We start from the raw sequence: 11,724 nt of genomic DNA, 5'->3' as shown, positions 1-11,724 counted from the left end.
TCTCATAATCTCTCTCCTGCATAACAGATGAACAGGAATTGGGTGTATTTGCCTACCGTATATTTGAAAAAACATCTTTCAGTTCTGCCCTTTTTTTATTAATTGTAGCTCTAATGTTTACATTTCAGTAATCTAAGCACAGCTCTTCTGTAACATTTGGTCTCTGGCCAGAAAATCTGCAATGAAACTTTGTCCTCCTTCCTTGCTTGCTGGTTTTCCTGCTGCCTGTACCCTAACTAAAGCAGCATGGCCCAGCAGAGCAAAGCGTTACTTAGCCCTACTTCTGTAGGCAAATTTAATGGGCTTGACAGCAACAATTGCTGCAACTGATTGAATGCTTTATGAAGGAGCCAAAGGTGTACTCCCCACGTATCCAGATCACCTTCCTTGTTTAGCAAAACCTCAGTTAAGTGCTTATCTTCTCATTGTCTTCCCTGGTGTTTGTGTTCCAAGGCAGCTTCTCAAGTGTCTGCTACTGTCACATCCCTCTGGCTCCCACTGAGCATCCTGCAGGCAACATCTCACATTATTTTGCTTGAGCACAGGAAAGCACGTGCTCTTTTTTTCCTTGGCTCTGCCACTTCATTGAGGGAATAGGCTTTTTGGTGAATACAGAAATACACACTTACTGCATTTATTTATTTTCCAAGTGCAGTTCATATAACATCAAACTGCTTTATTCCTCTGTCATACTTACTAGTGAGGATATTTCTGTAGGTAAAATTCACTAATCTTCATGCACTCAGCTGAGAGAGAAGTAAAGGCCCCATTTCCCTCTGGCTCCCCCCTCCCCAGGGACAGATTCCTTAACAGGTACAGGTAAGATTATGGTACAAGATCCATTCATTTCAGCTGCAGTCTCTCTCAGTGACAACACTGGGCTGTGGATCAGATCTGACATGCCTACATTTAAAATCTGTTAGAAATGGAAACTTTTGCAGTTGCATTTTAAAAGTTCTCTGCCAATCAGTGTTGGATTTTTTTTCAGGTTCACTGTCTCAATGGAAGTGCTACCAGCCTGGGCCCCAGCAGTAGGTTTCACACTCCTGCCACATGCAGGAGGATTTTTAGGAGGCAATATAACCAAAAGGGAAATCCCAACATGGTATCAAACTCTACAGAAGCCATCCTGGTGTCCACCTAACTGGATGTTTGCTCCTGTTTGGGGAACTCTCTATACATCTATGGGGTATGTTTTTCACATTGTATTAAGGCACTGGCCTGATCTCAAAGTTGCATTTGGTATAATGCTGGACCAGAGGATATGACTGTACTCCTGCGGCTTTATGTTTGTAAGAAACTGTGTCAACCTGCCTCTTTAACAGGTAAAAACTTGTTTTGGGAGTCATGTGTGGGTTTGATAGGACATTTTGTATGCAGAAGTACCTGCATCAAAAGCAGCAGCTTGAAAAGCTGCCATTAATTTGTTTTCCTCATTCATTCTGAGGAGAAGACATGCCAAACTGGAAACAGCAGAGCAAGGCAGCACTGGGATTTCTTCTAAGTATATCTTTCAGTGGTTTTAAGAAAATTAAAAAAAAAAGGGGTGGGGGAAATTAGGATAGAACTGTTCTAACAGAGCTCAATAATGCAATGGATGAAACTGAATGCTAGACTGGCACTCCCATGTTCTCTCATTTTGGTTTAATTTTCTTTCCAGAAAAGCTTTGTAATTTTTATAGCCTCATGTCCTGTCCCTCGCCACCAGACTTCTCTTCTCCTTTTCCTCACACAGACTGTACTTTTTAACTTATTTAAGTGGAATACTTGTGTATTTGAAGAGTTAACATTTGAATGAGATCATTACTGACCTGTGAATAAAAACATGCCTTTTATCAAGGAGAAGAGAGTTGGGTGGCTTTCCCAACTTCGTTCAAGTTGATTGCACAATCTGTAACCCTGTGTCTGGATTCCTCACCACAAATCTGGGTAGCAGGTTAAATACCTTAAAGTCCAGATTGTGACAGTTAATAACTTATTTTGGTAATAGCAGAATCAGTGTATCCTAAGGTGGATGCTCTTGCTCATGTATTATACATCCAGCCCAGTGGAAAGATCATACTTACTACCAGCCTTCTCTAATCCATCATGCACACACATTCCTTGAATGACCAAGACATTTCATTCCTCCAGAATCTCTTAAATATATGGAAAGCAACAAATAACTAGCAGCAAGATTTAATAAGCTTACCTGTCTTTCTTGACACTTTACTTCTTAGATTTGTACATCACAGTATTGGCCTGAAGTTGAAGTCAGGTGTATGAAAAAGTTGAAGTCCATACTGTGCTTTGGAAATCACTTAGGAAATGGAAGTTTCTAATGCTTACCCTGCCCCAACTTTATTCTGTTTTCATTATTCTCTGCCAAAATAGCAAAGCTGCATTGTTTAGTCCCTGTGAAAGTAATGAAAGTGACCAAAGGGTTCTTCCTGCTCCCCATACTGAACTGTGCTTTGGGATCCCACTCAATGCCATTCATTTAATCTTCTTAAAACTAGGGTTGGATTTATTTTTAAAAAGTCTTTAAAGCACCACGTCCCAATACCAAAACAAAGTTTCTTCACCATTTGCATCTTAGACTTGTTCCCATTTCAATGTGGTATTCTTTTTAAAGACAAATGCAGTAGATTATCTGCTTCTATTGGAAGTTTTCTCTCTCCATGTTATCCAGAGCAGCTGATCAAGTCTGTGCTGTCAGTTACTTTGCCAAGTAAGGCTTAGACCTCTCAGTCTTCCAAGTTAATCTAGACCCTGGCACTGAACTTATTTCATGGATCAAGAATGTGTGGTAGCTTTAAACAGTGTCGTGAGTGACACTTCCCCTTTGCTTTCTGCAGATACGGCTCCTACCTTGTGTGGAAGGAACTGGGGGGCTTCAATGAAAAGTCAGTGGTTCCTCTGGGTCTGTATGCAGGGAACCTGGCATTAAACTGGGCATGGACTCCAATATTTTTTGGAGCTCACAAAATGGGATGGGTAAGTGGAACACTAAGGCATTGGCATGAAAGGTTTGTGTCATCATATTTTCTTCCTGAAAATGGGCCTGAGTAAAAAATACGGCTTGCAGAACTTTTCTAAAATTCTCTTTAATGCATGCCAGCACCCACCTGAGAGAATTTACAGATTCTGCCAGCCTTTGGTAAGAGCTTTGTGTGACTATAAAACAAACATTTATACCTCATTGCAATTCCTAGATTTCTCTGGCAAACAGCAGTGATAAGCAGCTTATTACAACATTATTTAGGTGATCAACATCCCTTTTAGAAGAGACTAACTTTCTGCAGCTCTCTGAAGAGAAACTGCTCAATTCTCAAAAATAAGAATTGGTAATACAAAAAATAAAATAGCAGTACATGCAATGCTGTATCAGGGAAAGACTGCAGTCCATCACAGATTCATTCACATCTCATCTCTTCAGGTGACATGAACAAACTGGACAGGTTTGCTTGCTCCAACTTACTCTTGGAAGTATCCCACTGCCCACTGAAGAGGGTATGGGTGAAAGAGACTTCATTCTTCCTCTCTGCTCCCAGCTGTAATGCCCTTTCTTGTATAGTTTTATGACTTAAAGTGGTTTGTAACTCAGCAGAAATCTTTTTCTGCTGGCTGGTTTTCTGAGGATTTAACACACAGAGGGATAGAATAGGTGCCAGAGCTAGGTGGAAAGTGACACACAGGAAATGCAACGAGTAAAACAACACTAATCACCTTCTGTGTTTCAGGGGTTGGTGACTCTCCTGCTTACAACTGGTACAGCAACAGCTACCACTGCTTCCTGGTACAACATCAACAAAGCAGCAGCTTATTTGATGATTCCTTATTTAGCCTGGCTAAGCTTGGCTTCTGCACTCAATTATCGGATCTGGAAGGACAATCGCAACAAGAAAAGATCTGAATAAGCAGTTTTCAGCCAGAACTATAATTTTTCCACGATCATTTTTATATAAAGTTATGGCCTTAGTTTATTATTAGCTGAACTAGTTCAGCCCTAACTTTGGTATTTACAAGTTGACAAAACAAATACGACTTTACTAGGCAAGCCAGAAAGGGGTGTATGCCTGACTGGGTTTTATAGCAAACTAAAAGAAAGTCTTGATTGAAAAGTGGTAAGGGCCGTATTCTAGTGTTATGTGTTACATGACAACAGCATTGTAACCATTACCAGAAGAAAGCAGGGACTCAAACTTCCTTATGCTCAGAGGAAGAAATCCTGCCACACACTAACAGTTTCCAGAAAGGTGTTCCTAACAGTGACAGGGATGATTGTGGCCTGAATCTTTCATATTTACCACTAGGCACAGTGCTTTTGTGCTATGATATGTCCCACTACAGCCACCAGATATTTGTCTTCTGGCCATTGTACCCTGAAAACGTTTAAGACAAGCTCTTTTTAACAATTTGTGCCTTCCCACTTGGAAGAACTGTATATGCGTTCAGCTAAATGTATTAAACTACACGTAAACTTAATAACCTTGTTCCTTGCTGGTATTGTTTTAAATTGTTTTGAGCAGAAAAACACTGAAGGCAGCAGGATGCTACAGCCTCAAAGACAGCCCCTTCATCTCATCTCCTCACCTTTGCAATGGCCAAGACAAACCAGGAAATTCAAGCAACTGTAAAGAAACTGTGAGAACCCAGTCACAACATTTCTTTGATCAAATTTACATAAGGAGCCCAAACCAGTTGGGGCTCCCCTGAGCAGCAGGCCAGCATGGTGTGAACATCACTTCTGGCTGTGCAGCCCTGCTCTCCCTTCTGCCTCACCTCCACAGCAACTGGATGTTCCCAAGTTTATTTCTCCAGCATACTACACTCCAGTCAGTGGAACAAAGCAGGTTCCTGCAGACCAGCCTGAAATAGCCTCAAATATTCCTTCATGTTCCTGATCGTGATGGACAATGTGCTGCATGTTTGCAAAGGTGGAAGCAAGATTTAGAACACTTACACAATTTTATAATTGCACTTTCTTCTCAAGCACATCCTAATTGCTGCAAACTAGCTTAAGTAATTACTACCCAAACAATATATATGTCATGGCAGGCAGCAGAATTTTTTGCAGCTTGCACATATAATAGCTAAATTTCAGCCAAGTGACCCTCATTTGAGGAAAGAGTAGGAATGATTCATTTCAAATGGGCAACCCACTGCCAACTACCTCTCTCTTATGCCCTAAACTTCAAAGTCCAAAGACTGTTTGGGCTTCTAGCAGAGTTTTCAAAATTCCTTTCATTCCTTTAGGTTTCTGCATTCCTGTGCTGCTCCAGACATTGCCTCCTGCTCACATCCTCAAAAATCTGGTTTCTTTAAGGGGCAGGCTAAGGATGACAGCCATCAGAACAAGCTTCCTAAATTCTGTGGGGTTGTTTTCTCTCTTTTTAAATAAGGAAAATGGGATGATCCATAAAATCTTTAGTCCCATTAACCCCATAGTTCATTGCACTGAAATACCCTATTTATTGTTATTATGATTTCCCACCCCCAGAACGTCTTAGATCTTTGTACAGGAGGGGTAGATAAGAAAGAGACATACAAACCCCAGCATGATTCAGTAAATTATAGTTTTAATGTTGACACAAGGAACTTGTGCAATGTTTCCCAGCAAGCAAGCAATCAGGCTACCTGAAAAACAAATCCTACTCTGAGGTCTCCAATATTCAATAAACAAGACACTTTGTCAACACAGAGCTATGTTTTACAGAAAGAACAAAAGCAAGACGAGGACAATGCAGACAAAGGGATTATCAATACAGTATTTGGTATATGGCATATTCTTCTGAGAATTTTTTTTCCCCTGGTGATCAGTACAGGAAAACAGTTGCATCAGCAGCTCATAGAACTGATATATAAATCCTGCTGTTAAGCATATCTGACAAGGAAATTGATGGAGTCAAATCTCCTGTGGTTAGACAATGCGTGTCACATGGCAGTTGTCTGTTTCATCCAGAAATAGGGTGCTGAAGACATCATTAAAAAAGGTAGGGTGGTATTTGCAGGCTCTGTCACAGTCAGGATTAAAGTTCACCTCCAAGATCTGAGGCTGCATAATTCTTTTCCCTGTCAAGGCAAACACAAACGTTGCTGCTTAATACAAACTCTACAGAGATCCCAAATCACTATTTTTCTTTAATCCAGAAATTAGAGAAAATTATTGGAAAAAGCATCTTTTGTGACCCAAACTGCCAAGCCAGTAGGGTGTTTTTGTTTCAGTGGGTTGGTTTTTATTGGAGGGACAGAAATGTTCTACCATCATTATCCAGAGGACAATTATCCAACAGATTCTGAAACTACTGTGCTAATTCAATGCCTCCTCTGGAATGAGAATTTGCAGCCATTCAATATGATCTCCCTGAATCAGCTGTTTTGCTTGTCAGTCTCAAACATCTTCAAGAAAACTCTGCTTCTCCTTTCACATTTCAGTACAAACCTTGCTTTCTTAAACCTCCTAGGTATTTAGCAGTCCTGTTCCTTTAACTGCAGCCACCCCCATCTGCCACTTCATACCACTCCTAAAGGAAGTCAGGAAATTTAATTTTCTCTTAAAACTTCATCAGTTCTGAATCAAATGCATTCTGTGCAGAGAAAACCGAAGAATTTTGTTTCATGTCTGGTGTTGAGATTGTTAAGTGAGGGAACAACCTTCTGATGGATAAGTGAGTCCTACTGTGCTTTGCACAGGAGCAACAAATCTCTTTGTCCACAGGCTGCCCACAGCTTTACAGCATTGCTACTGGCACACCCTTGCTTTCAAAAGGCCAGGCACCTGTGCAGCTCATGTTCAGCCAGGATGTAATGTGAGGTTGGTTCTTTTACTACAGTAGTTGTCCTCAATCCAGTAATGTTTGTGAGCTGCTTTGCTTATCCCATTCAGGACACCTCTGGGACAGGTGAAAGAGGATCCAGTGTGGACATAGCAAAGCACATTCAACCCTTGCGCCACATCATCTCAGCAGCAAAGGCTCCATTTTATATCTCCTGTTTCTCAATCACTTCCCTCCATGAAAGCAACTCAATCTTCACAGAATCAGTCCCTGCAGCAGGGGCCATGGGGCACTCACCCAACACACATCATCTAATTGCTCTGCAGGCAAACTGGCACAGGTAATCAACTTCTCCTGTGGCCCAGAGAACCCAGTATCACACAAAGAGAATATGCTCAGCTCTCTTCAATACTCCCTGGCAGTTCTCTTCGTGTTGGTGGCTATGCTACTTTTTTACCTCTACAAGGAACACATGTCTGAGTCAGGGACATTTACAGAACATTTCTGAGCCTCCTAGTGAGACAACAAACTAGTCTGTCTGGCAGACTTTGCTACCAGTCCTCCATCCTCCACAGCTGCCTGGAAGAAAGGCTTCAGGTAGGCAGCCATGCTGTGGCACTAACATGAAGCAGCCTCACTCACATGTTCTTGCAGAGACTTGGTAACAGCTGAATGTCAGCCCTGACGACATCAACAGCACTGAAATGGTGAATGTGGTCCCTTCCCTGCCACAGTAAGTCACTGTGCACTGAACACTGCTCCAAGCCTGCAAGCCACAGGCAATTAGATGTCTCCAAGAATTTCATAGAGAGTTGGGTATTTCAGACATTTGTTTGGGGTTTTTGTGTGTGTGGTGGTTTGACTGGATTCTTTTGGTTCCCTCCCACCCCCCTGTTGTTTTGCTCTGTTTTTCTCCAAACAGAGAACAACAGCAGCAGGGAAACAAGGATGCAGCCCAGCAGCTGGCAGCTGCTTCACTCCTGTTAGCAGCATGGCAGATGCTATCCCCACAGATTTGCAACTTCAGGTGTCAGTGGGAGGCACAGAGAAGAGACTTCTGAAAAGGTCCACAAACATAAACAATTACACACTCAAATAAAAAGCTTCTCACCATCTCTGCTGGTGTCCCACTTAAGCATCAAGTCAATGGCATATATTGCTCTTGAAGATGGATAATCACAGATGCCAAGAGGGGCAGGTTTAGATGTAGCAACTTGGAACAATTCAGCAAATGCCTTAAAAATACTTGCCTAATAACAGAAAAAGCAGTGAATTCTGAATGAGCAGTGAGCTTCCATAAAAGCAACACACATGTTTCTAATCACTTCATTCATGCAGCGTTTGAAAGGGTTCGTATCAACTGCACTACACAACAGATGAAAATCTGCACAGTACTGGCTTCCAAATGTGCATTTAGACCTAATGCCAACACAAAGAAAGAACTCAGCACCAGGTAATATCCATGGACTTTTCTGGGGAGCCAATGAATACTATGGAAATCCTAAAAATAGTGCATTTAACATTAGAATTAACCCCCTTCTCAGGCATTATGCCAAGTATTGCACTTATGTGTAGAGGAGGGGAAAAAGAAAACCTAGGAGAGTTCTGTGAAGACCAGCAGTACAATTGTGAAATTCTTGCTTTTTTTCCTGCCTATTCAGTTGTAGTCTTGCTTTGTTTTGTTCTGTTTTGCAATGAAAAATCTTCTACCCATTTATACCCCTAAGAAAGGTGGGGGGACATAGAAATTTGAAGAATGTATTACATAGGTATTTTGAAAAACAGTCAGATATCCAATCTGGAAATGAAATAAATCAGGAAGAACACAGAGATGTGAGTTTTAGCATTGAATTTATGCTGCAGTGAATTTTTTTTCTGTACACTGTACTACTTTGGGTAACCTACAGGATGTATTTTTACATCTCTCTTTTCACCCCTTGTAGTCTCTTTCAGACTATTTTAAACCCTGTCATAATCTGAGTATACAAGGATCTAGTTAAAACAAATGTGAATTAATTTAGGAAATCAAGCCACAGTTGGATAATTTATGTACTTTTGAATGAATATGCAAATATAAAGGCTCAGCTATCATTCACTCTGTTTCTTCCAGCTCCTAATAAATATGGAAGAATGAAAGAATTCACTTTTGTGCATGTTTCTGAAGCAGCTCTTCACATTCAGCTTTTTCTTTCAAGCTTTTTCTTTCACAGGAAAAATGAAAATCAATGAGAAGGCCCTCATCTGCCTTCCTGCATGTTTTATGGAACTGTAGTATTTGCAGCTTCCTTTTTACAGTAAAAAGATGCCCTGGTATGAGAGAGCCATCTGTGTTCTTGTGAAAAGTCATCTGTGCAAGGAGCAGGGACAGGGCTCTGGCAAGGCTTCTAACACAGAGAAGCTGAAGCAGCAGCAGCAAACTCTGCACTTCAGAGTAGTCAGGTCTGGCTGTATTGCTAAGTCCAACATAAAGAATTATCACAGTGTGATCATGAAGTAAAATTCTCAAATTATAAAATACAACCCTGTAACAATCAAGTATTTGAGGGCAAATTACACAAAGTTCTGAAGTAAAGATTAACATATGATCTCCTTTGCGATACACATGAAATATGTCTTCTAAGAAAAAAGCAAGACAAGACTTTTGGAAAAGCTGGTTTGCTGAGTAAAAAAACCCCAAAACACATAATGAACATTTACATGAGAAAGATGAGTTGCTGACTTACTTGTACTGTTGTCCAAGGATATTCAGGATATTGTTTTTCAAACAGAGGAATAAAGTCTTCACAGTGCACCTAAAACAGTTCAGTAACATCAAAGGCTGTCTTGGTCAGGAATGACAAGAGAACAGAGCATCAAATATATCTGCCATTCATACAAATGCAAGTAGAGAACTAGGGAATTAAGACAGCTCCTGAATACCTTCCTTGTTCCAGGATTTCTTGTTGTAAAAGATGACACTAAGGCTCTGACAATGACAAGGTGTTGTTTTTTATAGTTCTTTTATTGTCTCTCTCAATGTGGGTTCCGTTCAGAACATAGGTTTGTATTACTTTAGATAACCACAGGTGACTGGGGCAAAGAGGAGAAAGAGTCTAGGAAAGTATTTGCTTAGGACTTCAGGTATTTTGAACACCCTGTTGAAGTGGATGTGACACACACTAATTGCTAACAGCAAACACCAGAAGATTTTCTACCAACAGAAAGGTGAGGGAGCATTTTGGGCAGTTTGCTTACCTGTTTCAATGTCGCACCAGGAGCATAATTCATGACGGTGAAATGCTTCTCATAGTCATCCAAGTCATCAAGCGAGAACACCCTAAGGAACAGAACAACTCCTCAGTTTAAGGGCTCCATGTCAGCAGGTGCAGCCTGCGAGGGGAGGGCAGCACCTGTTGGAGAAGCGCAGCCAGAACACGTCGTAGCTGTAGAGCCGCAGGGGCTGCGCCGAGCGCAGCAGCACCACGTAGCGCACATCGAACTTCACCAGCCCCACGTCCTCGCGCTCAAACAGCACCGGCTCCTCGATGTACTTGCACACCACCTACAGCACAGCACAGGCACAGCTCAGGTGAATTGCAAGTGTCACACACCTACAGCACAGCACAGCACAGGGACAGCTAAGGTGAATTGCAAGTGTCACACACCTACAGCACAGCACGTGGGACAGCTCAGGTGAAACACAAGTGTCACTGCACCTCGGTGACTTAGGACAGCCCTGCCTGCATTTTGGCTTTTCCTCAGAAAGGTGCACAAATAGGCAATGTTGCTTTTGTTCACACTCTGACTACAGGGCGTGGAAACATGGAGGTCAGGATGATCTCATTTTTAAAAATCACAGATTTCTAACTCTGGTGACCTTGCTGTTTTGCAACAATTGTGAAGCAATTCTGTGTGCATTTCTGTACCCCAGAAAACATATACAGTCCACACGTCACCAACAAATGGTGCTGAAGTGAGCTCCAGTGCTCACACACAGTGAGGTACAGGTGGATGTTGCAGGCTCCCTGTAAAAAGCTCCATAGTTCATCTTCTGTTGCAAGGGTGGTCCTTTGTGCCACTGAGCAATAACAACCAACCAGGAGACAGAAGCAATAATGTTCCCAAACTGATGAGCAATGCTAACTATACCCAGTGTGTTTGTCTGCCAGCCTGAGGACTGGCTTTACAGCAGCACCACGCTGGAGTACCCCTTATTGCCAGGGCAAGTTTTATTCTTTACATAAGGCAACATCAGGCTCTGAGTTCATCTCTGCAACAACTGGAGTTTACCAATTTGCAACTGAATCTACTCTGAACTGTATGCTTATGGCCAGCATACGTATTTTGAAGAATAAATTTCCTTTGTATTTTCAGACCTCGTTCGATGAAGCAGTTTTTTCAACTCTGCTTTTTAAATCCCATTCAAAATTATGCCCTCTCACCTTTGGGCTGCTTTCCCTGTGCCTGATGATACTGTTCAGGTTGTTGGTGATATGGGTATCCAGGCTTCTGGCCAGGTTCCATGGTTTGCATATCCAGTGATTATCTTCTCCTCTGGGAGAGAAAGTGAGAGAACGATACCTGTAAGCATCCACCTCATTCATCTGGCTAAATATCCATTTGGCTGGATACATGTCTGTTGAAGATTGCATGCAAGATGTTTTCCATTACCATCTGTATGGCTGATTACCTTGTCAAGTGAGCAGTTTGCCTTATCTCTCTCTTTGAATGACCACATTCACACCTTCCTCGGGAGGGGACCTCCACTGATAACAGACTATTGAATATCGGTGCATGACTGATAAGAACTATAACATCCCATTGTGAGATGCTCCGCCCAGAGGGAGGAGCCAAGCACTGCTACCCCATATACTCCAAGATTCTGAAATTGCAGTTTCAGTTTATTTCTCCACGAGATTCCCCAGAGGAACAGCAGCTACCTTTTCCTCCTGGATCTTCAGAGGAAGACTACATCCTTCTCTACAGA

General features: G+C 41.8%; 2 protein-coding genes across 2 annotated transcripts in view; one reads left to right on the top strand and one right to left on the bottom strand.

The window, feature by feature from the left end:
- Nucleotides 1–968: 968 nt before the first annotated feature.
- TSPO (translocator protein) lies at nucleotides 969–4,467 on the top strand. The gene is made up of 3 exons (XM_005426861.2): nucleotides 969–1,189; nucleotides 2,838–2,976; nucleotides 3,723–4,467. The coding sequence occupies exons 1-3, from the start codon at nucleotides 1,002–1,004 to the stop codon at nucleotides 3,897–3,899; spliced, it is 504 nt and encodes a 167-aa protein (XP_005426918.1). The 5' UTR covers nucleotides 969–1,001; the 3' UTR covers nucleotides 3,900–4,467.
- Nucleotides 4,468–5,541: 1,074 nt separating this feature from the next.
- The window catches only part of TTLL12 (tubulin tyrosine ligase like 12), a 37,087-nt gene continuing 30,904 nt past the window's right edge, over nucleotides 5,542–11,724 (bottom strand). Inside the window, exons 10-15 of the mRNA XM_014309411.2 lie at nucleotides 11,180–11,291; nucleotides 10,148–10,299; nucleotides 9,993–10,074; nucleotides 9,482–9,550; nucleotides 7,870–8,008; nucleotides 5,542–6,054 (exon numbers count right to left, since the gene is read on the bottom strand). Coding sequence (XP_014164886.1) covers nucleotides 5,903–6,054; nucleotides 7,870–8,008; nucleotides 9,482–9,550; nucleotides 9,993–10,074; nucleotides 10,148–10,299; nucleotides 11,180–11,291 — 706 coding nt within the window. The 3' untranslated portion in view covers nucleotides 5,542–5,902. The remainder of the gene's footprint in view (nucleotides 6,055–7,869; nucleotides 8,009–9,481; nucleotides 9,551–9,992; nucleotides 10,075–10,147; nucleotides 10,300–11,179; nucleotides 11,292–11,724) is intronic.

Source organism: Geospiza fortis, unplaced genomic scaffold (assembly GCF_000277835.1).
Source record: "Geospiza fortis unplaced genomic scaffold, GeoFor_1.0 scaffold164, whole genome shotgun sequence".
Classification (NCBI taxonomy): Eukaryota; Metazoa; Chordata; class Aves; order Passeriformes; family Thraupidae; genus Geospiza; species Geospiza fortis.
Note: the sequence above shows the minus strand (reverse complement) of the source record. Positions and strands in the feature narration are given on the sequence as shown.

Excerpts from the sequence above, each read along its gene's own strand:
- TSPO (XM_005426861.2), top strand. The coding sequence starts at position 1,002 with ATGGAAGTGCTACCAGCCTGGGCCCCAGCAGTAGGTTTCACACTCCTG. Across the intron at positions 1,190-2,837 it reads ACTCTCTATACATCTATGGG|ATACGGCTCCTACCTTGTGT; the intron begins GTATGTTTTTCA and ends TGCTTTCTGCAG. Across the intron at positions 2,977-3,722 it reads GAGCTCACAAAATGGGATGG|GGGTTGGTGACTCTCCTGCT; the intron begins GTAAGTGGAACA and ends TCTGTGTTTCAG.